The 26,637-nt window shown below is 56.2% G+C and overlaps 1 protein-coding gene and 1 long non-coding RNA gene across 2 annotated transcripts; both read right to left on the reverse strand.

Annotated features, from left to right (window-relative positions):
- Nucleotides 1-623: 623 nt before the first annotated feature.
- On the reverse strand, nucleotides 624-26,637 carry EDDM13 (epididymal protein 13; the record flags this gene model as incomplete). The annotated part of the gene is made up of 7 exons (XM_081273625.1): nucleotides 624-864; nucleotides 2,817-2,854; nucleotides 2,999-3,123; nucleotides 5,383-5,409; nucleotides 8,317-8,343; nucleotides 8,601-8,690; nucleotides 26,553-26,637. The coding sequence occupies 7 exons, from the start codon at nucleotides 26,635-26,637 to the stop codon at nucleotides 840-842; spliced, it is 417 nt and encodes a 138-aa protein (XP_081129751.1). The 3' UTR covers nucleotides 624-839.
- On the reverse strand, nucleotides 13,696-17,413 carry LOC308637659. Its single transcript, XR_014019653.1, has 3 exons — nucleotides 16,829-17,413; nucleotides 16,038-16,064; nucleotides 13,696-13,741 (listed from the first exon to the last, which is right to left on the reverse strand). It is a non-coding gene; the product is annotated as an uncharacterized lncRNA (long non-coding RNA).

Below are 26,637 nucleotides of genomic sequence, written 5' to 3' on the forward strand. Positions count from 1 at the left end.
GCACGGTGGTGCATGCCTGTAATCCCAGCAGCTCAGGAGGCTGGCGAGTTCAAAGCCAGCCTCAGCAACTTAGCAAGGCCCTAAGTAACTTGGCGAGACCCTGTCTCTAAATTTAAAAAAATAAATATTAAAAAGGGGTGGGGCTGGCTGGGGATGTGGCTTGGTGGTTAAAGGCCCCTGGGTTCCAGTCCCTGTACCAAAAGAGAGAGACAGACAGACAGACAATAGCTTCCTCCACATTGCTGTATCCAATAAGAAGTGGAACTGGGATTGAACCCAAGAAAAGCATGTCCGGAGCCTCGGCTCAACCAGGACACTGGGCCTCCCCAAATGCAGGCAAGAATATGCTGCTGGACAGGGGACTCAGCTGCTTCTGGGGCAGCCCCCAGGTCTTTACACAAAAGAATAGGGATGCTGGAATAAGGTCTGCAGAGGCCAGTCCCAGCTCTGCCACTGTGTGACCTTGGGCCAGCATCGAACCCTCTGAGCCGGCTCCCTCCACCTATACAGCTAAAGCTCCGTAGAACCTTCTGGTAGGATTGGTACCTGTATTAAATGATAGGTGACCTACCCCTGTCCCCTGTGTCAATGCTCCACGTTGGGTGGGTGGAAGAATCAAGCACTTAGCCATTCAACAAGTGTGCATTTAATGGGGGGGGGGTCGACAATGCCTGGAGACCCCCCAAGAGGTTCACTTGGCTACTCTGGGCCCATCCTCTAACGCGGCCTCAAAGAGGCAGACAGAGCTGCTGCCAACCTCCACGCTGGCCATCCAGGGGACAGAGGATTCTCTGGGAGATGGAGGACCCTGAAGGTTGAGTTGGGCAGAAGGACGCGCACTAGAAAGCACAGCAAGGGTCGTTCCTGAGGAAGGGAAGAAAGGGGAGGGCAACAGTCTGTGGGTGTCCTCATGTCTTCGCGTCCTCATGCACTGCCAGGCCACCCACGGTGCCCACCCACAGTGCCCACGCACCTCTGCATGGCCCTCCGCAGCTCAGTCCGGCCACCTTCTTCCTGGGCCCCTCTCCCCTCACTATGTTCTGCCCACTGTGTCCCCCGCACTGGCTCCTCCCCATCTCAACAGGGGCTCAGAGCTGGGGGCTCTTGTAGCCCACAGAGGGGAGAAGGCTGCCTGGGTCACAGCACCTGTGAGCTCTCGGGCCGCTTGCTTGTCCCCACCTGTCACTAGAGGGTCCGCTCCAGGAAGAGGGACCTCTCCCTTTTAACCATTTTAAAGTCTGCAGTTCAGTCTTGTGTTCATACCCTCATGATATTGTGCAGTCATCATGACTAATAGCAGAAATTTTCATCACCCCCCAAAAAGAACCCCTTACTACCCCAGCCCCTGGCAACTAGCAGTTGGCTTTCTGTCTCAGGCTTCGTCTATTCTGTACATTTCATATTAATGGAATTGTACACTGTGGTCTTTTGTGTCAGGCTTCTTTCACTTAGAATAACTTTTTCAAAGGTTCACCCATGTTGTGGCAAGTATCGGAGATTCATTCCTTTTTATGGCTATCTAGTATTCCATGGTACCAATATACCCTATTCTGTTCATGCATTCATCAGCAGATGGGTACGGCCAGGCCCAGCTGTTTGTGTACCGCCTGTGGTTGCTGTGGCTGCAGTGGACACAGCATGGCTTGCCAAGCCAGAGTACTTGACTGACTGGCCTTCACAAAGAACGTTGTCCCCCTCTGGCCTAAAGGGTCAGATACTCTCATACCAAAACAGAAAGGTGTGACCCGTGCCGCGAAGGACGGTCAAGGGGGGCGGGGAGCATCATTCCCCCGTCGCGGCCAGCTGCCCTACAGTGGTGTCCACCCCTGAGCCCAAGGGGTGCCTAGGTGGATCTTGAGGCTCAGGAGGAATGTTCCAGGCAGGCAGAGGGAGGAACACCATTCCTTCCTGTGAACTCAAGATTCTTCTCCACCCTGTTCACCACTGAGTGCAGGATCCATCCATTAAAGGGTAGCTGATCAGGGCTGGGGCTGGGGCTCATGGTAGAGCACTCGCCTGGCACATGTGAGGCCTGGGTTCGATCCTCAGCACCACATAAAAATTAATAAAATAAGGGTATTGTGTCCAGCTGCAACTAAAAAATAAAACGTTTTTTTTTTAATTTTTTAAAAATAAAAATTCACTGGGTAAGTTCCCCAATAAGTTAGACACAGAATTTCACTTGACCTCACAATTCCATTCCTAGGTGTGTACTCAGAAGAGTTTTACAGGTTCAAACAAAAATCTGTCCACAAATGTTCATGAAAGTCCTGTCCTCAACCATCAAAAAGTGGAAATGACCAAATGTCTTTCAACTCTAAGTGGATAAATGAGTGTGGTAGATCCATACAATGGAATACTATTCAGTCATACAAAAGAATGGTGTGCCAACACACACCATGACCCGGGTGAGCTTGGCCAACTGCATGAAGCCAGCCATGACACAGAGTGGGAGTCCACTTACAGGAAAGGTCCAGATGTGTGGACCAGTAGAGATGGACAGTGCACTCCGGGCTGCCCGGGCCATGGGGAGGGACCCCTAAATGGTGGTTCCCCTTTTCTGAAGGTAGTGGGGATGAATGTCGCCAGGGGCAAGTTCTATGTTCTGTGTATCTTTTCACAATTCTAAAAACCCAAGACAAAAGGTGTGGAGTTCATTCACAAAGGAGCCCCCGCCCCCCGCACGCCTGCTTCACTCCCAGTGGGCCACCTTGGCGGCCACACAACATGAAGGGCGGTCACTTGGGGCTGCCCCACAATCCTGTGATTCTGTGGCTGGAGCCTGCAGACCGACGCCACCCTCCTGGCCGCCATACCTGTTGTCCACTTCCGGGTTACAGTAGTGGCAGTAGCACTTGGGGACACGGGGCCAGTCAGAGGAAGAGGCAAACAGAAGCAGCAGGTGAGGTGCAGGCCCGCCCCTTCCCGCACCCCACCCGCCCTTCCCGCCGGCCCTGGGTCCCCCCTTCCCCTCGGTCCCGAGCCCTGGGCCGCTCACCCAGTCTCCTCTGTTGTAGGACACGAAGAGGAAGGTCACCATCAGGTAGGCGCACCTGAAGAGGTTCCAGTGGGTCCTCTTCGCGCTGAGCTTCTTGGGAAGGCTGGTGACCAGGCCCGGCTTGACTGAGGGGACGGGGTGGGACTCTCGCTGTTCCAGAAAGCCTCGCCCTGGGGAGCTGGATCGGGGCCCACACGTGCCAGCCTCCCATCCGGACCCGGCCCAGGCTGACCCCGTCCCGGGCCTCATCAGACCCCTGCCCCCCGCCACTGGCCTGGATCCGCACAGGGGCCTCTGTGGCACCCTCGGGTCCCTCCCGGGAGGCACCCGCCTGGCCCTGCTGCTTCCTCGTTCAGACCTCGGGGCCACCGCGGTGTTCCTGCCCCGGCTTCTCTCCCTCCCCTCCATTCAGGGAGACCCACGTGGTTCCGGCCGCAGGCCTGCCCCAGCAGCCCCAGGTAGAAGCCCTGACCACTGCTGCTGGACAGGTAGAGGCACATCCCACACACACAGTGTGTGTTCTCCTGCTGAAACTCAGCAAGAGGTCCCCTCCCTCTCTGAGAGTGTCACTGGGTCCCTTGGATGGGGGCAGGTCTTAGGAGCCTCCGGCCCCAGCTCTAGGACCTGAACCCCGTCTCTGGGTGATGCAGACCTGAGGACCTAGCCTTCCCGTGGGGGCCACGTGGCTCCTCACTGCCCTCCAGCGCTCTGGCTCCATCCCGAGGGCCACTGTGCTGTGGGCTGTGTCCCTTCTCTCCCTGTCTGCAGGCTCTCGGCGCTCACTGCATTCTGGCTCAATGCTTTTTCAGTAAAAAACCTGTTCCCTCTCTTCTCCCTTGGTGGAAAGAGGTTCTGGATAGGAGGGCATTTTGTTTTGAAATCTCACCAGCAGCAGCCTGTCCGCAGGTATGCCCTCCCATGCAAAGGCAGATTCTAGGTTCCCGTTAAGAAATGAGTTTTCAGCCAAGCATGGGGTGCACGCCTGTAACCCCAGCTACTTGTAAGGTGGAGGAGGCTCACAAGTTGGAGACCAGCCTCTGCGACCTAGGCCCTGTCTCAAAGTAAAATGAGGAGGCTGGGGAGGTGCCTCCCGACTCAGGGCTGAGGCCCTGGCTCAATCCCAGCCCTGGGGGAGGGGCGTGGTCTTTTTTCCCTGCACACCTGGGAGAACACCAGTGTGGGAGTGGTAAGGACACACGTCTCCTGGGAATTCGGGAAGGGACCTTAGATGCTGCAGCATCACACGCTCCTGGTGACTCCTTAACACACTAAGATGTCCCCTTCCAGGGCTGGGCTGGGGCTCTTGGCAGAGCTCTTACATGGCCCGTGTGAAGCCCCGGGTTTAATTCTCAGCACCGCATGTAACTATGTAAATAAAGGTCCATCAGCAGCTAATAAAGACATTTGTTAAAAAGGATGTTCCCTTCCATTCTTGGCTTACCGAGACTTTTTTTTTTTTAATCATGAATAACTGTGGAATTGTATCATCTTTTTCTGTATCTACTAAGATGATAAATCTGATATTCCTTTTTGTATTAATAAGGTGAAAATTACATGAGAATCGTCACATATTAAGCCATCTGTGCATTGTTGAGATAAACTTAATTTGGTCATAATTTTAAAAAAACTTTTTGCCTGATGAGATTTGTTGATTCTAGTGTGGGATTTTTCATCTGTGTGTGTGGGAAAGATTAGATGAAAGTCTCCTCTCTGGTACTCTCTCAGAGCTTTTATCAAGGTGGCTTTGTCCTCAAAATGAGTAGCAAGTGACTGATTTTAATTTTCTGGAACATTCCGTGGGAGATGTTAGCCTTCAGAGTTGAAGGGCCCCGTGAGGCTTCTGGGAAGGGACCCTCTTTATATCTCTTCATTAGCTCTTGGACACTGCCCCGGCCGCCCGCCCTGCCCTCCCGGGTCTGGTCTCCCTGCCCCTCCTTGGTCCCCTGAGGTCTGCTCACTAATTCCCCTTGCTGCTTCCAAGCCCAGCGGGGGTCTGGATTCTAATTTCATCCCATGCTCTGTGTGCACCATAACCCCAAGAGACATTTTCAGGAATTTCTTGTGAATTCAGTGACCCCGTGCGCACTTGTCTCCATCGTCTGGGTCACCCGGCGCCGCCTGCTGTCCTCTGACTTTCCCTCAGTTTCCGTCCACATAACCCTATGTCTCCAGCAGGAGAAGCACCTTGGGTGTGCCCGGGTGTGCCACTGTCCACCACACAGCGATGCGGACCGAGGGACCAAGTGGCTCAGATCAGGAGCTGCCAGGTGCAGGCTCCTGCCCCCCGCTGCCCGGACTTCCTCTTCTCAGGGCTGTATTATGCCCAGAGGATGGCGCTCCCCCCCAGGGAAGGCGCTCCCCCCCAGGGTGCCGGTGCCACTCACCTTCCTCCTTACAGTCACTGGTTTCTTCTGTGGAGGAAGAAGAAGGAGGAGGGGGAAGGGAGGACAGGGAGATCAGCCCTGAACAGCACCAGCCCTCGGTGAGGGGACTGTGGGGTGAGGGGGATGTGGGGTGAGGGGACGTGGGGTGAGGGGACGTGGGGTGAGGGGACGTGGGGTGAGGGGACGTGGGGTGAGGGGACCCTGGGGTGACGGGGACCGCGAGGTGAGGGGACGTGGGGTGAGGGTTACTGTGGGGTGAGGGGACCCTGGGGTGAGGGGACGTGGGGTGAGGGGACCCTGGGGTGAGGGGACCCTGGGGTGAGGGGACGTGGGGTGAGGGGACCCTGGGGTGAGGGGACCCTGGGGTGAGGGGACCCTGGGGTGAGGGGACGTGGGGTGAGGGGACGTGGGGTGAGGGGACGTGGGGTGAGGGGACCCTGGGGTGACGGGGACCGCGAGGTGAGGGGACGTGGGGTGAGGGGACTGTGGGGTGAGGGGGATGTGGGGTGAGGGGACGTGGGGTGAGGGGACGTGGGGTGAGGGGACGTGGGGTGAGGGGACCCTGGGGTGAGGGGACGTGGGGTGAGGGGACCCTGGGGTGAGGAGACGTGGGGTGAGGGGACGTGGGGTGAGGGGACGTGGGGTGAGGGGACCCTGGGGTGAGGGGACGTGGGGTGAGGAGACGTGGGGTGAGGGGACGTGGGGTGAGGGGAGGTGGGGTGAGGGGACTGTGGGGTGAGGGGGATGTGGGGTGAGGGGACGTGGGGTGAGGGGACGTGGGGTGAGGGGACGTGGGGTGAGGGGACCCTGGGGTGAGGGGACGTGGGGTGAGGGGACCCTGGGGTGAGGGGACGTGGGGTGAGGGGACGTGGGGTGAGGGGACGTGGGGTGAGGGGACCCTGGGGTGACGGGGACCGCGAGGTGAGGGGACGTGGGGTGAGGGGACCCTGGGGTGACGGGGACCGCGAGGTGAGGGGACGTGGGGTGAGGGGACCCTGGGGTGAGGGGGACCGAGGGTGAGGGGACCGTGAGGTTGAGGGGATGTGGCGGCCCAGGCGCTCTCCTGCCTGGGGCCTTTGCCACAGGCTGCCCCACTGGGATGCCGCCCCACACACCCCACAGGCCTGCGCCCTCACTTCTTTGGGCCTTTGCTAGAAGCCCCCTCCCGGACCCTGACCCAACCGTCTAGAAGCCTGCGGGAAGCCCGTGCGCCTCCCTTACTCTGCCCTCCTGGGGGACGCGGGTCCGGGGGACAGGAGCCCCTCTCCCTGGAACGTCAGTGAGACCATGTGAGTTAGTCAGGCCACGTTAGTCAGACCATGTTAGTCAGTTAACCATGCTAGTTAGTTAGACCATGTTAGTCAGTTAACCATGTTAGTTAGACCATGCTAGTTAGTTAACCATGTTAGTTAGTTAGACCATGTCAGTTAGTTAGACCATGTGAGTTAGACCATGTTAGTTAGTTAGACCATGTTAGTCAGTTAACCATGTTATTCAGTTAGACCATGTGAGTTAGACCATGTGAGTTAACCATGTTAGTCAGTTAGACCATGTTAGTTAGACCATGTTAGTTAGTTAGACCATGTTAGTCAGTTAACCATGTTAGTCAGTTAGACCATGTTAGTCAGTTAACCATGCTAGTTAGTTAGACCATGTCAGTTAGACCATGTTAGTTAGACCATGTTAGTTAACCATGTCAGTTAGACCATGTTAGTTAGACCATGTCAGTTAGTTAGACCATGTGAGTTAGACCATGTTAGTTAGTTAGACCATGTTAGTCAGTTAACCATGTTAGTTAGTTAGACCATGTCAGTTAGTTAGACCATGTTAGTTAACCATGTCAGTTAGACCATGTTAGTTAGACCATGTCAGTTAGTTAGACCATGTTAGTTAGACCATGTTAGTTAGTTAGACCATGTTAGTCAGTTAACCATGTTAGTCAGTTAGACCATGTTAGTCAGTTAACCATGCTAGTTAGTTAGACCATGTTAGTTAGACCATGTTAGTTAACCATGTCAGTTAGACCATGTTAGTTAGACCATGTCAGTTAGTTAGACCATGTGAGTTAGACCATGTTAGTTAGTTAGACCATGTTAGTCAGTTAACCATGTTAGTTAGTTAGACCATGTCAGTTAGTTAGACCATGTTAGTTAACCATGTCAGTTAGACCATGTTAGTTAGACCATGTCAGTTAGTTAGACCATGTTAGTTAGACCATGTTAGTTAGTTAGACCATGTTAGTCAGTTAACCATGTTAGTCAGTTAGACCATGTTAGTCAGTTAACCATGCTAGTTAGTTAGACCATGTTAGTTAGACCATGTTAGTTAACCATGTCAGTTAGACCATGTTAGTTAGACCATGTCAGTTAGTTAGACCATGTGAGTTAGACCATGTTAGTTAGTTAGACCATGTTAGTCAGTTAACCATGTTAGTTAGTTAGACCATGTTAGTCAGTTAACCATGTTAGTTAGACCATGTCAGTTAGACCATGTTAGTTAGTTAGACCATGCTAGTTAGTTAGACCATGTTAGTCAGTTAACCATGCTAGTCAGTTAACCATGCTAGTTAGTTAGACCATGTTAGTCAGTTAACCATGTTAGTTAGACCATGTCAGTTAGACCATGTTAGTTAGTTAGACCATGTCAGTTAGTTAGACCATGTCAGTTAGACCATGTTAGTTAGTTAGACCATGTTAGCCAGTTAACCATGCTAGTTAGTTAGACCATGTTGGTTAGACAACCCTCTCTGGCTGGGGGTTGTCCGTTTGTTCCCTAAGGCCGCGGGATGGTGGAAAGGTGAGGGCGTTCACGCTGCCGCTGCCGCTGTGGGGGGCAAGAGGGTCGGCTCTCCAGGCTGCTGCCCCCAGGGCAGCTGGGAGTGCTGTGCCCCTGTGCCAGGAGCAAACCCAGAGCAAACCCAGACGGGGGACTCACCGTTCAGCACCTGCAGACTCAGCAAGCCTAGGGAAGGACAGATGGGGAGTCACCAAGACCACGTCCGCAGGCCACGGGACTGCTGGGCTCCAGAACTTCCTCGGTGGACCACCCTTCTCCGCCCACTCCCTCGGGACATCGGCTGATACTGTCCTTGGATGATGTGTGACTGTCCACCTCCCCCATCGGACTACTGCAGAGGCCCCAGCAGGGGCACAGTCAGGGCCGCCCACCCGCTCCTCCTGGCACATAGGAGGGCCAAGGCCAGCTTCCCACAGTCTCACCCAGAATCTCTGTCCTCCGTCCAGAAGCCAGCGTGGTCCAGGGGCACAGGACAGTGTTGAGTCCACGAGAGGTGGCCCACGAGGAGGAAAAGCCCAGTCAGGCCCGGTGGGAGGTGCCAGCCATGGAGGGCAAGCCCAGGCGGGCACCCGTCTCCTCCCCACTGTGCACAGCAGGTGGCACGGTCTTCTGAACCTGCTGCTCTCACAATCCCATCTCAACATGACCACAGGACCGCAGCACGCAGTCAGCGGCTCGGCACGTTCATAGGGCTGTGCAGACTTCACACAGGCAACCTTAGACATCTTCGCCACCCCAAAGAGAATCCTGTAGTCAGCTGTCGGCTCCAAATCCCGCCCAGGCTGGCCACCCCCGTACCCTGGCCTTCCACAGCTCGACCTCCTGTCTCTGGTCTGCCTGTTCCGGACAACTCCCACAGATGGCCTGAGCCTGGCTTCCCCACCTGAGCGCGTGTGCTCAAGGCTCGGGTGCTCAAGGCTCGGGTGGGGGGCCGTGCCTCGTTCCCGTGTGGCTGACTTCCTTTCTCCGTCCCTTCATCGGTGGACGGGCACTTGGGGCCCTTTACTTAAAAGCCTCAGTGGACCCAGCCAGTCCACCTTGACACATTGGCAGGCTGCGCCAGCGTTGAGCAGTCATCAGGGAGCCCAAGATGTCTGCTCCCTGGTGCTATATGGAAGAAACTGTTGAGGACCTCTGCTCTGTATCTCTGAATCCAAGAGAATAGCCTCTCCTCCTCTGGGAGAAGACAAAAGCCCAGCGGTTGACTTGCACCCAGCAAGCAGCCTGCAGAGCGGAGCCCCAGCCCCGTCCATGGCCTCGACACCCAGCCTCTCCACTGCCACACGGCCTCCAGTAAGAGGCGACCACAGGCTGCGGCCTGGCGCACGTGGGTCTCCAGCGAGCCTTGGGGGCTTTCTGGGTCTGCTTTCCCTGTTGCTGTGCAGGCTGCTCTGCTATTTGGCGGGTGCTGTCTGCTCAAGTGTCTGCCGCGTGAGGTGGGCAGGCCCCAGGGAAATGGGCAGACAGTGGCGCCCGCTGGCCAGGACAGCCCTCGCCAGCCCCTACCCCAGGCACGGTGCTCAGCGGCTTCAGTCTCCACACTAGCCAGAGTCGGCCGGAGGAGTCTGGCTGTGAGCGCTCTATGCAAGGTGCTTAGCAACAGGCCCGGTTCAGCCAGGTGCCATCTGCCTCCGGCCACCTCTTGGGTTCTGGCAGAAATGTCTCCAGGTATCCAGATGCCTCAGAGTGGCAAACCCTCCCCACAGACCACCATTCCACTAAGGGCCAGATCCTGTTTCTGCCCCAGGCTCAGGGGGCAGGAGCTACCTGGGCAGGGCACCAGCACAGACCCCAGGAGGCTGAGCCCTCAGCTGCGGAATTCCCAGTCCTCAGAGCCCTGGGTGTGCAGCAGGGCTACACCAGGAGGCCACACCCTCCTGTTCCCACTCTGAATTCCACCCTCCTTAACAACAGGGTGATACTAACCCTCCCAGTGCAAGAACCAGGCAGGGACCTGCTAATAGGAGGTGCTTCAAGCCTTATCAGGTCACGGTCAGGAGCACATTGAGCCTGGTGGGCAGAGACAGAGACCAGGGAGCAGGGTCCAGGCTGCCTGGGCTCTCATCGGCACCTTGTAGTGTGACCTGAGTAGGTCACTCTCCCTCTCTGCTGCAGCATCCTCACTTGTAGGACAGGATGGCCTCTTGAGGTGACAAGCACAGCACTTGGGACAGGTCTGGGATGTGTAGCATTGTTTTTCATCTGGGATTTCTTGGGTTTGACTGAAGCCCCTTCTGCATGAAGGTAGGGTTTGGAGGTGGCTCGAGGCTCGGACCAGATAGCGTGTTGGGCCGAGTGTAGACAGCTTTGAAGGTGGGCCGGGAGGTAGAAGTGACCCAGATGTCTCTCAGGGGGGTGAGTGGGTGAGTAAAGTGTGATGCAGCCACGCAGGGGACCAGGAAAAGTCACATGAGCCACAGGGGGCATGGGGACCCTGGACGTTCCTGCCGCAGAGAGGCCGGAACAGAGACTGCACCGTCCAGGGCTCCCTCAGCCCCGGGGCAGAAGCAGGAAGGTGGCAGGGCCAGGCAGGAGGGCAGCGGCTCCTTGTGGGTGCAGGAGAGGGGAGGCAGAGGAGGGCGCTCTGAAGTGGAAGAACAGTGGCTGCGTGACACCAAATTTACCAGGCCACGGAATTGTCCCTTTAAAGAGGGTAAAGTGTGAGTTTTATGCTTTGTGCCCGTATCAGGATTTTCAGTTTGAAAGAGGACCCGTGACCTCTACTTAGCAGTGATTTTCAGGGAATGGTGTCGTGAAATGGTCAGAGCTGCCTTCAGGAGACTGAGTCTCCTTGAGAGTGGAGGTGGTGGCAGACCAGCCTCCTACCCACCCCACAAGGGGCTGTGCAACCCGGGTCCGGCTGCTGGACCTCTCTGTGCCTGCGACAGTGTGGGTAAATACTACCTGCCTGGGGAAGAAGTGGCGGGGAAGAAACAGACCTGACTCCTAGGTAGCCCTCAGTTTCAGGGTCACCACCAGCCCTCTGCAGACCTCGTCCCAGGAGGTCCCTCAGATAAGATGCCCCACCTTTCGGAAGGTGAAAGCCATATAGTCGTTTATCCAGTCCCTGGGCTAAGAGACTTCTCTGCCAGAGATAAGAAGGTAGACACAGCAGAGGGAGAGACGGGAACTTACGTTTCAGTACTGTGGAGCCGTGAGCGCAGCAGGGAAGGAGGGTCCGGCCAGGTTGGTGAAGTGCAGAGCAGAGAGAAGAGAGTCAGAGACACCCTCCTGTCTCACCCCGCGCCTCGGAGGGCTGGAGGCCTTGCTGGGTGCAGCCCGGCCCCCCAGGAGAGAGTTCCCGGGTGCCCTGCTCCCCTGTGGGCTCCTCCTGAAGAGATCAGGGAGCCCCGGAGCCTTGGGTCCCCTGTTCTCCCCGATCCCCGCTGGGGCAGGTGGGGAAGCCCATGGAGGGCACACGCTCCTCTGTTCTCTAGAAATAGATGGATGCTCGGTTCTCCTTCTGTGTTTGCAATCTGGGGCAACGGGCCAGGGCCTCTGGGAGCTCAGGAACTGGACGCTGCAGGACACACTCAGGGCTCTCCTCCCAGCTCTGGGGGCAGCCCGGACAGCCTCTGCAGGATGCCTGAGCCCGGGACACCGGAGTTCTTCCCTCCTTCCTTCCTCCCAGGACCCAAGCACATCCAGGTAGGAAAGGAAAACCACTCACTTTTCACTGCAGGGACCGCCACCAGGAGTCACATGGAAGAGAGAGAGAGAGAGAAAGAGAGAGCCGGAATGAGAGAGAGCAGAATGAGAACCGGCGCCCAGGCCGCTCCTCCTGCGCCACATTCTGCTGCTTTGAACTTCCCGGTGGCTCCCTTAAAGCTCCGCTGGGTGGAGGACAGGCCAGAGGGAGCCCCGGGGCAGACAGTGGCCCTCCAGGCCAGGCACAGGGGCACCTGGAGCTGTCTCCTGCGGGTGCCTGAGCGGCTTGAGCGCCCTCACCAACACCTGAAATCCGGAGAGCTGCGGCTGGGCCTCCTGAGCGCCAGCACGATGCTCAGGCAGTTTGGGATTTGAGGTTTGGGGTTGGGGATGTTCAACTGGTAAAGTTTAAACAGAGTCCAAAATCTGAAAAAAAAATTTTTTTTGTTTTCAGATGTGGAATGCTTCTGGCCCCGAGTGCTCCAGATGCGGGTTCTCACCCTGAAGCATGTTGGAGGAAGGCAGAACTCAGGAGCAGCCAGGCAGAACGGCCAAGGTGCTTGTCGCCCTGACCAGGGACGTGTGAGGGCCACCAAGTGCCGCGTTCCCCCTTGAGCCAGGTCTTGGCCTGGCCTGGGGCCTGTCCTCCGAGGCTGCCCCGATGGCCCTGGTGGAGCTGGCCTGCAGCTGCTCCACTGACCGACTACTGTTTGTCAGATGAACCCCTCGGGCTCTTACTGTGCCTCAGTGCACCTTTAAACATACAGAGCATTCTCTGGAGACATTGAAAAACTGTACAGAGGCGTCCTGTTCCCCCCAGCCTCCCCGAAGAGTGGCACCGATGGAGACCCGTCCCTCAGACCTGAGCTGGGATCCCAGAACCTCACCCCAAACAAAGGCCTGAGGACCTCGCTCTAGCTCAGAGATCAGCGGACTTCTGTAACGGCCTTTGCAGTCAGGAAGGGACCTGGCTTTGGAAAAAGTTTTGGGGTGATCAGCTGGTTTGGGGGGCCCCATGCTTTATGACTGGGCTCCATCTGATTGGAGCTGTGGTGAGATTTCAGGGAGAACCGGGCTGGTGCTCTGCTATCAGCCTTGCTCCGCTGAATGAGCCCCCCCAGGTCACCTCTTCTCCTTCCAGAGAGCTAGTCCCTTGGGAACCATTCACAACAAATGGCTTGCACACAATGGCCAGGGCCATTAGATCAGGGGACTGGGCCATCTAAGCCAGCAGCGACTTGGAACCAGCCATGGCAAACGGCCACCGCTCTATCTCAGGGCGCCTTTCCTGCATCCCGCAGAGGTGGCCGGGTGCTGAGTGGCAGACCACAGTGATTACTCTCCTGCCCCCGACCAAGGCCCAATGCCAGGGCCTGCACCAGGCCTCCCCCAATTTTTCAAAGGGTCTCAAGGCCCAGAGGGTGTGAGAATCCAGCTGGGGGAGTACCACTGTCCCGGGACTTACTTTCTTCTTCTGTCCTGTCTGAGGCAGGAAGGCAGGCAGCCAGGTTCCAGGGGAGATGCAGAGCAGAGAGAGAAACAGGCGTTAGGACTCAGGCCCTGGACTGGCTGACAAGTCCCGACCCCTCAGAGACCAGGGCTGGAGATGCCAGCGAGCCCCAGGGCTGACGGTGCTGGTGCAGACAGATGCCCTGCTGGAGTCTGGCTTCCTCCAAGACCATGGGGAATCCGCCCCGTGCAGACAGGACAAGGCGAGGCACAGGGCAGCGAGGGCGATGGACACAGGCCCGGGGTGCAGTCTCCTCCAAGGCGCGGGTGACAGAGGTGTTGTGAAGTGGGGGACAGGTCAGGGGGAGCTGTGGGCCGACCTCGGGGCTGAGGACCTGTGGATGCCAGTGCTGACCTTGTGGGGGAGCCAGGGGAAGCATCTTGGAGGGGTTGATGTGTCTGAGACCTGAAAGATGAGCAGGGGTTAGTGGGGCGAAAGGATTTGGGAGGAGAAGGAGCAAAAGGTCCAGGACAGAGGGCACGGTCCTGGCTGGGAAGGAGTCCAGAGTCTGAAGGATGGAAAGGACCTGGGATTCAGCTGAGTGCTGCGGACAGGCAGGCGTCTCAGGGAGTCCCTCCGGGAGGCAGGGGACTCTGAGCACGTGCACCTGAGCTGGGTCTGGCCCTGCTGCTTGCTAGCTGGTGAGCGCCAGCAGCTGAACCCCTTGGTCTCATCGCCAGCGCAAATCATTGGGGGAGACCAACCGTCCTGGTTCGCCCAGGATTGACAGGTTCCTAGGACGTGAGGGCTTCAGTACTGAAACTGGAAGTCCCAGAAACAAGGCCATGCTGGCGGGTCCAGGTTCCAATGGCGTCTCGGGTGCTGCAGAGACTGCATTTGAAGAACGAGCATCCACGGCTCCTTCAGGGCGCTCCATGAATGCGTTCTAGTTGCTACTTTGTCTCTGATGCTCTGCTTCTTCCCAGGCCTCAGATTCCCCTCCTGTAAGTAAGGCCAAGGAACCCCAGCCCCAGGAGGGCTCCGGCTCAGCTCCAGGCTGGTTCTGCTGACCTCTGCAGGGTACTAAGAGGATGCTGCTCTTCTACCGGGGTTCCTCCTGGGGTGCCTGGCAATGGCTGCGTTAGATTGAGCTTTGCTCCGCAGTAGGTGCTTTGCGTGTGGATGAGAACATGCTGCTGTTGGTGAGGTGCACTGCCGTCCACAGGTGGCTCAGGGGCACAGAGGCTGCCGTCATGGCTGGGGGGCCTGTGGGGGTGGCTTGGAGGGTCTGCAGCTGCACAGGCGGGCAGGGGGAGACAGGAGGAGAGCAGGGGTGAGCTGGCCCCGGGGCACCATCTGGGGGAGTCAGCCCCTCCTGAGGCTCGGATCCTCACCGAGCTCCTCCACTGCAGGTCTGCACACCTGTCTGGGGAGCCGAGAGGGCGCCTTCTACTCCTCTGCAGAGACAGCAAGCCGAGCACAGCTGTCTTGGCCCCAGGGTGGGAGAACCAAGGAGCCACTGGCTCTGAGGAGCAGCGGAGCCTCAGGAGCGGAGGGGGACGCCGTCCTCTGTCATTTCATGGTTCTGTGTGCCCACCTGTACAGCGAGCGCTGCCACTCTGCTGTGCAGGGGCCAAGGCAGGTCCTCCTGGCTGGGCTGCTAGTGGACGAGGGCGCTGGGCCAAGACTTCAGGTGTGCAAAGGACCCACAGGGGGTGCCTGGTGATGGCCGCAGACCGACAAGTCTCCTGGTGATGGGTGCAGACTGGGCTCTAACTCCCTGAGCATCTTGCAGCAAAAGCCAAGCCTCTTCGGAGCCCACTGGTCTTGAGCCCCTGGCGCTGGCTAACCTCGCTGCCTGGGAGAATCCGCAGCAGAGAGCGGCGTCCAGGTAGCAGCGCTCGGCTCTCACCTGCTTAGCCTGCGTGGTCTTCTCACAGCCTGGGGTTGTTGCTGTCCACTTACTCAAACGAGGCAAAGTTTCCTTTTAAAAGATGAGAACCGAGGGCAAAGAAAACCAGGGCTCAGTCCACTGGGAGAGCTCGTGGGGGCCGACTCTCTTCAGCCCCACATGTTGGAAAGTGAGAAGTTAGGTGTCACCCTGAGCTGCCCAGCGGGCGTGAGCAGCGCTCCTCCAGGCTGTGTGTGGAGTGCGGGTCTGTGCACCTTGTCCAGGCTCGACCTGCACGCGCCCCTGCTTGTACCGTTCCCTTTGAGGGACTGAACAGAACTGAGCTTGCAAAGCACGAGAAGCCTTGCGATGCTCGTTGCAGCAGGGCTTGTGACGGCAGTAAGACACAACCCTGAGTAAAAACAGGACGGAACTGACCAGAGGGCCCTTCCTCAGGTGTGACCGCATGGCCAGGCGTGGGAGAGAAGGAGGGAAGACGCACTACCATTTCTAACTTGCAGAGCCAAGCTCCTGTGAGGTGCTTTTGTAAGAACACAAAGGACACGGGTGACCGTGTTGCCGCTGGTCCTCAGAACTGGGCAGGAGACAAAGCGGATGGCCTGGCTCTTACTTTACGTTCCCTGGACTTTTCCCATGTGCATATCCTATTTCTAAAACTCAGGGAAAGCCGCAGGATGGTGCTCACTCGGTCAGACTCCGGCTGTGCCTCCTGAGGCCAGGAAGGGGCCAGTTCACTCAGACTCCAGGAGACACAACCTGCAGCCGGTATGTCCAGAGCCCCGGGCCCAGGGAGTGTAGCACTGTGGAGGGAGGGAGAAGGGCCAGGGCCAGCGGGGGACCCCCACTCACCATCCGGGGACAGCCTGCTCATCAGACCTGAGGGAGGAGAGAGGACGGTCATGAGCACATGCAGGGGAGAGGCCCAGGGGGAGGCCCGCAGGGGAGAGGCCCAGGGGAGAGGCCCAGGGGAGAGCCCTCAGGGGAGAGGCCCGCAGGGGAGAGGCCCACAGGGGAGAGGCCTCAGGGGAGAGGCCTCAGGGGAGAGGCCCACAGGGAGAGGCCCACAGGGAGAGGCCCGCAGGGGAGAGGCCCAGGGGAGAGGCCTGCAGAGGAGAGGCCCAGGGGAGAGCCCTCAGGGGAGAGGCCTGCAGAGGAGAGGCCCAGGGGGAGGCCCGCAGGGGAGAGGCCCAGGGGGAGGCCCGCAGGGGAGAGGCCCCGCAGGGGAGAGGCCCCGCAGGGGAGAGACCCACAGGGGTCCCCCGCCCTGCTGACTCAGCACCTCTCCTCCCAGGAAGTGTGGCCACACTTAGGGCCTCCCCACACTGCCACTGGCCCTTGTCCTCTGCAGGGGCCCTGGCCTCTGAAGTCCCTCTGGACCTGGGTGAGGTGATCTCCGTGGTGCAGTGCCAGGAGTGTAGCTTACGCCTCAGGGCTCTCAGCACTGTGACCTGGGACCACTGCCTACGTGGGGCCCGTGGGTGACTGAAATGTCCCTTGAGGCTTGTGTCACCTGTCAGTTCCACCAGGGCTGAGCTGCTGAAGTGGGAACCTACTGGGTCCGGGCTTCTGTGGCCCAAGCGTGAGGGCAGGCACAGAGTTCAGAAGTCCCCGGCCAGGTGCCCTGTGTGGCAGGTACCTACCTACGATCCCTGAGAGCCGCCCATCCAGGAGCAGCGCGGGGCGTCACGGGCGTCACAGACACGGCAGCAGAACGTTGGGCCCAAGGGTCAGAGACCAAGTCGCACCAGAGAGAAGAAAAGGAGATCAGACGCTGGGCGGGGAAGGGCTGGGAGTGGACCCAGGCAGCCACCCTGGGCAGTGGGACCAGGCCGGCCTCCGGCAGGGGTTCAGCGGGCCGGAGGGGCTGGAAGGCAGGCCTGGCCCGCTGCAGGCTCGCTGGGCAGGGGAGAAAGACCACTGCCTGGCTCCAGAGGGAGGCTCCGCTGCCCCACCGCGGCCGCAGGGACCAGAGCATTGTCCCAGCACTGCCAGTGGGGACAACAGAGCTCTAGGTGACACCCGCAGCAGGATGCCACACGCAGACCTCCCCCTCCTCCACCTACGTCCACTCCTCTTCCACAAAGCAGAGTCCAACCCGCTGGGCCCGCAAAAGCATCCTCCTGGCCACCTGGGTGCCCTGCAGTCGGTGCCCTCTGCGGTCAGGAGTGGTGCACGGCCGAGGGCTGGATCCCCAGCCGCGGCTTTCACCACCTGGTGGTCATGGGAGGGTCTGAGCTCTTCCTGGCCCTGCAAAGTGGGCCCCCCACTCCCACTGAGTGTGGTGATAGTCGGGGGTGTGCCGAGCACCTCGCCAGCCAAGGTGACACGGCCAACACCAGAGGCACAGGTGAGTGGTGACGGCAGCCACCAGTGCGCTCTCAGTAGTGGTGAGTATGTGTGTGAGTGTGAGAGACTGTGTGAGAGTGTGTGAGTGTGTGTGAGTGTTGTGTATGTGAGTGTTAGTGTGTGTGAGTACGTGTGTGAGTGTGAGAGTGTGTGAGAGAGACTGTGAGAGTGTGTGTGAGTATGTGAGTGTGAGTGTATGAGTGTGAGTGTGTGTAGGTGTGTGAGCGTGAGAGTGAGTGTGAGAGTGTGTATGAGAGAGTGTGTGTATGTGAGTGTGAGTGTGTGTGTTGTGAGAGTGTGTGTGTTGTGTGTGAAAGTGTGTGTGAGTATATGTGAGTGTATGAGTATGAGTGTGTGTATGTGTGTGAATGTGAGAGTGTGTTAGTGTGCGAGTATGTGAGTGTGAGAGTGTATGAGTGTGAGTGTGTGTGAGTGTGAGAGTGTGTGTGTGAGAGACTGTGTGTGAGATAGTGTGTGAAAGTGTGAGTATGTGAATGTGAGTGTATGAGTGTGAGTGTGAGAGTGTGTGTGTGATTATGTGTGTGAGTGTGAGAGTGTGTGTGAGAGAGACTTGTGTGTGAGATAGTGTGTGTGTGTATGTGAATGTGAGTGTATGAGTGAGTGTGAGAGTGTGTGTGTGAGAGAGTGTGTGTGTGTGAGAGTGTGTGAGTGAATGTTAGTGTGTGTGTGTGTGAGCGTGAGAGTTTGTGTGAGAGTGTGTGTGTGTGTGAGTGCGTATGTGAGAGTGTGAGAGTGTGTGTGTGAGAGTGTATATATGTGAGTATGTGAGTGTGTGAGAGTGTGTGTGTGAAAGAATGTGTGAGTATGAGTGTGAGTGTATGAGTATGAGTGTGTATGTATGTGAGTGTGAGAGTGTGCGTGTTAGTGTGTGAGAGTGTGTGTGAGTATGAGTGTGAGAGTGTGTTAGTGAGTGTGTGAGTATGTGAGTGTGAGAGTGTGAGTGTGAGAGTGTATGAGTGTGAGAGTGTGTGAGTGTGTGTGAGTATGTGTGTGAGTGTGTGAGTGTGTGTGAGTGTGAGTGTGTGTGAGTTTGTGAGTGTGAGAGTTTGTGAGTGTGAGTGTGTGTAAGTGTATGTGGTGAGTGTGAGAGTGTGTGTATGTGTGTAAGTGTGAGACAGTGTGTGTGATTGTGTGAGAGCATGTGTGTGAGCCTGAGCATGTGAGAGTGTGTGAGCATGTGTGCGTGAATGTGACTGTGTGTGTGTATATGTGAGAGTGTGTGCATGTATGTGTGTGAGGGTCAGTGTGTGAGGGTGTGTGAGGGTGAAAGTGTGTGTCTCTGTGTGAGTGAGTGTGTAAGTGTGTGTGTGGGAGTGAGTGTGTGTGAGTGTGCGTGGGCACGTGTGGTACGGAGGGCAGAGCAGGGAGAGCTTAGTCTGGGTTCCTGGGTTTGGTGAAGGTGTTTCACGTCTGTAAGCAGCATTTAGTCCTGTGAAGGCCCAGAGAGGTGAGGTCGCCTCTCCAAGGCTGCCCAGCTAGGAAGGTGGCCTGGGCTCTGAACACAGAGGTGCTCAGAGCTAGACCTTTGCCCCCATCATTGAGGGTCCTCATCTGGCTTCCTGACTTGGCCTCTCGCCTTGCAAACTTGTGAGCCCAGTCTCCAGGTGTGTCACTGACTTGCTCTGACCACGTCCGTAGGGACTTCCCCACAGTGCCGAGTTCTACCCGACCTCAGGAGGCAGAGATGGACATCAGTGTGCACCAGGGTCAGCTCTCAGGCAGACCAAATCAGCCCCCAGCCCAGCGGCTTCCTGTGGGGTCACAGCTCGTACCAGGACACTCCTGCTTCAGGGAGGGGACAGTGCTCCTCTCTGTCAGGGGTCTAGCTCCTGCTTCTCGGTTCCCGCCCCAGAAGTGGGCAGTGGACACCCGGAGAAGGAGAGCTGGTGGAGGCCTGCAGAGGCCACCTCTGCTGGGTCAGGGCTGCGAGGACTGAGGGGAGGGAGAACCTCACCTTTCAGCACTGTGGACGTCCAGCCGTGGGGCAGCGGGCAGCGGGCAGCGGAGTCGTTTTGCCAACCCAGGTTTGGAGAGAATGTGAGATGAATTAACACTCAGCACCTCACTGCCCCCCACCAGCCCGGAGGCAGATAAGTTACTGGGACACGGGGGCATGGCCCCTCCCAAGGGTCCCTTTGTCCCAGACCTCAGAATCCCCAGGGTGCAGCTGGGAACCTACTGTCACCTCCACTTCTCAGCTGGAGGCCAGGACAGTAACTCCTGCAAAGGAGGGAGGTGTGTCCACCTGCAGGGCTATTCTCACCCACCTGTGGCCACTCACATCTAGCCCGCTACACAGTGGACCATCAGCAACCCCGGACCATCAGCAACCCCGGATTCTCCTGCCGTCTGGCACACACCCAGCCTCCCACGAGGCCCGGGGCACACAGAGGTCCGTCCTGTGGTCCCACCAGGCCCTCCAGGGGGTTCTGGTGGGCCCACCTGCCCTGGGTGGGGCGTCAGGCCCTGGTGCGGCTTCCCTGGTCGCCCCTGTGGGCCAAGGAACCCAACGCACATGGGGAGGGAGAAGTGACTCACGTTTGACTGAAGGACGACGGAGTCAGAGGTCGGGGTCAGCGGAAAACAAAGGCAGGAGGAGAGAGGGTCAGTCAGTGCCACACAGCCCTCCACCCTCCGAGGACGTGTGGCCTAGGCTACCTGGACAGGGCCTTGCATGAGGGGCTGTTATCACATGAGAGGTCAACAGGGTGACACCACTGTGTTGACAAAGGTGTTTTTCTTTATTTTTTTTTGGTACCGATGTTTGAACTCAGGAGCCCTGAACCAGTGAACCACACCCACAGCCCTTTTGGTGTTTATTTAGAGACAGAGTCTCACTGAGTTGCTTAGCACCTCCCTAAATTGCTGAGGCTGGTCCTCCTACCTCAGCCTCCCAAGCTGCTGGCATTACAGGCGAGCACCTCCGAGCCCTGCTGAGTCCTTAGTTGGACAGTTAGAAATGAGCTTCACAGGTCACTTCTGTACATATACCCACAGCCTTGGGCCTAATAGGTAACTAGCATCTCGTGTGATAGATGAGCCCAGATATCTATATCTAATTCTACACGTACTCGGTAAGCCCTCAAACCCGCAGGTCTGCATCCAAGGATTCAATCCACGGCAGACAGAAATGTGTGTGTGTGTGTGTGTATACAAATATATAAAATATATTTAATATATATATTAAGTTGCATATGCAGCTTGGCAAGGTGGTGCACACCTGTAATCCCAGAGACTCTGGAGGCTGAGGCAGGAGGATCGTGAGTTCAAAGCCAGCCTTAGCAACAGTGAGACACTAAGCATCTCAGTGAGTCCCTGTCTCTAAATAAAATACAAAATAGGGCTGGGGATGTGGCTCAGTGGTTGAGTGCCCCCTGAGTTTAATCCCCAGTACTGCCCCCCCCAAAAGAAAATCAAAAGTACAAAATGCTGGGAATGTAGTTCACTGATCAAGCACCCTGGGTTCAGTCCCCGCTACTGGGAAAACCTGCATATGTGCGACATTTCCCACTCTTCACTCCCTCCTCAACAACACACTACACAGGCCTCTAGTGTTTGTAGTGTACTAGGTTCAATAGGAAACCTAGGGATGGATAGGTAGGGCACCAGGAGGACATGAGTAGGTTAGAGGCAGATTCCACTCCCGTTTACATAGGATCTGAGCATCCAGATTGAGGTATCCTTGGGCAGTGGGGCAGGAGGGTCCTGGATGCCGAGGGACTACTGCATACATTTACGTAGTTCTACAGATGCCTACGATATATGGTCATAGATTTGTGTGTCTCCCACATGTCTGACTTCACACAGGATGAGTTCTTGCCTTGATTAGAAGAGCAAACTACTGGAAGCACCCCGGGTGCCCATCAGTGAGTGACTGCTTAGATAAAAGAGTGGACATGACTCAAGAAAAACCACACAGCCAAACTGCGTCCACGAGACTGATGGCTTTTCATGGACTGCCAGGGCAGTGTTCAGGGGGCACTGCAGGTGGAGGACGCAGGCCCACGCAGAGCCGTCTGTGCGACGTACTGACTGTTACATAAAACAGACACAGAAGACCTGGGGCGTGCCAGCACACATCTCTGAAAGATCTTCAAGGAACTGGGATTAACTGGGTGTGGTGGCACACACCTGTTTCCCCAGCAGCTCAGGAGTCTGAGGCAGGGGGATGGCAAGTTCAAGGCCAGCCTCAGCAACGTAGTGAGACCCTGTCTCAAAATAAAATGATGATAATAATAAAAACAGGAGCTGGGGATGTGGCTCAAGCGGTAGCGTGCTCGCCTCGCATGCGTGCGGCCCGGGTTCGATCCTCAGCACCACATATAAAACAAAGATGTTGTATCCGCCGATAACTAAAAAATAAATAAATATTAAAATTCTCTCTCTCTCTCTCTCTCTACTCTCTCACTCTCTCTTTAAAAAAAAAAATAAAAAAAATAAAAACAGTGGGCTGGGGATGTGTAAAGTGCCCCTGGATTCAATCTCTGGTAGCAAGCAAAAATTTAAAAAAAGAATATTGTGTTCCTTCAGGAAGGAGAACTGGGCAATAGGTAGGGAAGGAAGTTTTTACAGTAGAATCTGGAGAACTTTTAAAATGCTGGAAATATTATTATTATTATTATTATTTTTAAATTTTTAGTTGTAGATGGACACATTACCTTGATTTTATTTATTTCTATGTGGTGCTGAGGATCGAACCCAGTGCCTCACACTTGCTAGGCAAGCGCTCTGCCACTGAGCTACGACCCCAGCCCCCTGGAAATCTTATATATTAAGTGAAAGTAAAATATTTTAGGTTAAAACAGCATGATATCTTAAATATTTAATTATTAATTCAGATATTATTAAATGTTAATGCAAATGGTAATCTACACAACTAATCTAAATATTAATACGTTAGTGATTCAACATAAAATAAAAATCGAACAATTAAAACGGTGTACTGTGGAGCGACTGAAGTGGGACTCCTGAGAAGTTTGCCTTTATTCCGGTTTTTCCAAACCAAGAGGCGAGCTTCTCAGTGAAGGGATCCAGACTGTCACCTGAGGCGTGTGGGTTGACAGGGCTGGGTGGGGCCTGGATGCTTTGGGAAGTCCCAGGTGAGTGACAGTGTGAGGATCCAGAGCGCTGACAGCCTCGGGCTCCTTGGGGACAGCAGTAGTTTGAAAGCTAAGTTGCATTTCACGTTTAACCCTCGGGACACGCTGGGTGCCTGGAGCGGGGCTCCCTGACCCCCCTTCTTCCTTTAGTCTGGGGAATAGCATTCGTCTGTGTTTGTCAACACTCTCCAGTTTGGGCAGCCCTTTGGGTAGGAACTGTCTAGGCCTCAGGAAGTCTGCAGGCTTGCAGGGGTGGGAGAGAAAGACACTCCTCTCAAAGTTTCATCCAGGGACCACCGGGGGCCTGGGGCCTTCCAGGGGCCATGGCTGATCTGGCGTGTCTCACTGACTGGGCTGGGGGTGCCCCCGGGGCTGGCGGGATGCTTCCTCAGTCATTACGGCATCCATCTCAGCGCGCCAGTCCCTTTTCTGAAGACTCCCAAATCACTGGGATCAAGGCCTGCGCCACCGTGTCTGGCATCACCCCCAATTCTACACCCAGCCCCTGGCAACCACCACCACACATCTGTCTTTATGCATCTGCCTCTCGGGGTTCACCATCAGTGGATTCAGACAACAGAAAAGACAGGCACTTCCTCTGAGCGGGAGGTTCTTGAGGTTCATTTATGCCGCAGCATCTGTTGGCTCCACGGTCGGCTAAATAGTAATCCACTGTATGCACAGACCACCTTGTGTTTGCCACTCATGAGTTAAAGGTCACTGGGCGATTTCCACTTTTTGACTATTATGAAGAGAGCATCGGTGGATGTCTATGCTCCAGTGTAGACTCCTATTTTGATTTCTTTCGGGCATGTACTTAGAAGTAGAATCGTCAGGGCTGGGGGATATAGCTCAATTGGTAGAGTGCTCGCTCCGTATGCACCACAAGAAAGAAATCAGTGGAACCGTGTGTGACTCAATGTTCAGCATTTTCAGGAGCAGGGGCTCTCCTCCACAGAGGTGAAAGAGGAATCCTGGCCAGCACTTGTTACCCTCCCTCTCTTTTGTGGTGCTGGGGATTGAACCCAGGGCCTTGTGCCTGTGAGGCCAGACTCTACCAACTGAGCCACATCCCCAGCCCCCCAGCCCTCTTTTGTCATGCGTCACCTGAGGGTGTCTATGGGAATCTTGCTGTGGTTTTACTTGCATTTTCCTGGTGACTAACAATGTGGGGCTTCTTCCCTGTGCTATTGGCCATTTGCAAATAAATATTTTTAATTAGGAACGTTTAGTTTATAATAAGGTAAATATCAATAAAGATCACCCAAACTAGAAAAATAAGCTCTTTGGGGTTCTTACTAAATTTTAAATGTTCAGAGGCCCCTAGACCATAATCCAGCTAGAGTGGGTATGGACAGGGCCCCTCTTCCCCAGAGTTCCCAGGGGCATCTCCAGATCCAAGGGAGTCAAGAGGTGCTAGCTGTGGGGATAGAGAGCTGAGGGTATCACAGTCCTTACTTTTTTCTTCAATGGCGACTGGGGGTGAAAGTGTCAGCCATTCGGATTCCAACAGGATCAGAAGCAGGGAGCAGGGAGAGAAGTAAGCATTAGGCTCAGATCATGACAGTAACCAAGAAGACTAGAGCAGGTGTGTCCCTGGAGGATAGGTGATTCGTCCACTCTTTGTATCCATGAAGCTACCCAGGTCATCTGTCTGCCCATCCATCCATCTACCTGCCACCCATCTCTCCATCCACCCAACCCTCATTCACCCATCTATCCATCCGTCTGTCTGTTGTCTATCCCTCTACCTATCCATTGTCTGCCTATCCATCATCCACCAACCTCTACCCAACCATCCACCCAACCCTCCATCCGACCATCCAACATTCCCTTGGTCTACACTCCAGACACTGGTCTATACTTCCTGCTAGAGACACAGAAACATCAGACACAGCCCCTGCTCTGCGGGCCTTTGCCAATCTGATGGGAAGAAAGCTGTGGGGGCAGGAGTAAATAACACTTCCCAAGTCCTGTGCTCATGGAACTTGGAGTCTGTGAATGTCTCGGTCATCCACCGACACTTCAGACTCAGCAAGCCCAGAAGGAGTTTCTGGTCATCACTCTGCTGCCCACAAAATGCATCTATCGATGCAGTAGATACCCGTGAGTCCACACGGATACAAAAACTTGAAGGGAAAAAAAGTGAACGAGGGAGAAGGGTCAGCTCTTCCTTGCAGAGAAATTCCATTAATGCGTGTGAAAGGAACAAGGGGGACAGGAAAATCGCCCAGTGATCCCATCTGCAGGCGAAATGCACAGATGGATGCTGAAACCAGCAGGCAGACGTGGAGGAGAAGCAGGACATCTACAGATTCTCCAGGTACCCCCCCGAGAGGTGGTGCCCACCACGGAGAACCGGTAACGAGAGACTGGCAGACCAGCTCCACCAACATGCCAGAGTCAACATGCGCAGTGAGACCCAGCAGCACTGTGAGACCCACATCTGTGGCACTCCTGTCCCAAATGCCTGACCTCAGCCCCCTCCAGGGGGAACTGGAGACAAACCTGGGTTGAGAGACATTCCGAGAACCACTGACCAGAGCTGACCCAAGGTCCTGAGCTCCTAGAGACAAGGGGGACCGGGGGCCCAAGCCCAAGTGTTGAGGAGCAGTCAGCCTGGAGCCGGTGACCCCGTGTGAGGAAGCGCTAAGAGGACCCCGGCCGGATCCTCCAGGAGAGGCCGTCCGTTAGGGAAAGGGGAGAAATCTGAGTGTGATCTGTCTTTAGGCCACAGCTCTGTGTGGTGTGGCTCTCGTGTGCTGTGGGGCTGTGGTAGGAAGGAGTGACGTTGGAGGAAGCAGGTGAAGGAATTGGGGAACCCGGGGTGGCACTGGGCTCTGCAGCGCCCTCCTGCCTGTCGGGGGCTGCCTTGATCCCGGAAGGGAAACGAGGGGGGGGGGCCTTGCTCCTTATTCCCTGACTTCCGGCACTGGGTCCCCACTCCTGCTCCTCCACGTCTGTCACCTGCTCATGCTGCTGTCCTCCTTGGTGACTGACATGTCTGAATTCGTGACTTTGCTTCTACTCTGATTCCCACCCAAACCATTCCTCACCCTGGGGAAAAGCTGATTGTCTCTCTCTCTCTCTCTCTCTCTCTCTCTCTCTCTCTCTTTCTCTCACACACACACACACACACACACACACACACACACACACACACACACGCCGCACTCCCTTCCTAGAAGTGTGAGACACTTCCTTTCACCCTGAGGAAGACATTCAGAAGCCCTCAGACCCCCTGCCAGGCCCTCTCCCTTCTTGTGACTATCCCCCACCTCCTACTCCATCTGTCCACCTTCCTCGGGGCCTTCTGCCCCAGGGCCTTCGTACGTGCAGCTCTGCCTGCCTGGATGGTCTCCTGACTCTTCAGCTGCTAGCCCTGCGCCTCACTGGGGTCTTGGACAGACCTTCTCTGGGTCCCCAGTCAGGACGCGTTGGCTGGCCGAGCATGGGGATCCCAGGAGGACACCTCTGGGTCCCTAGCCCTGAGCACGTGGAGCAAGCCAGGAGTGGCACGAGCACTGGAGCAGGGAGTCCCCTTCCCAGCGTGCTCTCCGGTGTCCGCACATCGCAGGGGCCGGAGTCTCACTGGACCCTCTCCCTCTGGGGATGTCAAGTCCTGCATCTACACAACAGCAACCTCTTCAACGACGCGAGCAGTCCTGGGAACTGGGGACCCTTATGACCCACTAGTGAGATGAGGACAGTGAGTGCAAGAAGCCATCAGACACCGGGGTGCGCGTCTCCAAGGCTAGGCCAGTAAACAGGGACTCGCCCACCCACCCACCTCCTCCGAGGGGAAAGGAAACCCAGTGCCTAGGCCTGGACAAGGGGCATCTGTGAGGCCTCGGGGGGCCTGTCTGAACCCAGCCCAAGAGGCACGGGGGGCCATTACCCTCTCGAGGGATGCAGGCTTGCGCAAGGCCCAGGAGGAGCAGAAACACCGGGGACATCTTCAGAAACGGCTCCAGGCAGCACAT

The sequence above is a fragment of the Spermophilus citellus genome (genome assembly GCF_964194105.1).
Source record: "Spermophilus citellus genome assembly, chromosome: 18".
In the NCBI taxonomy this organism is placed as follows: Eukaryota; Metazoa; Chordata; class Mammalia; order Rodentia; family Sciuridae; genus Spermophilus; species Spermophilus citellus.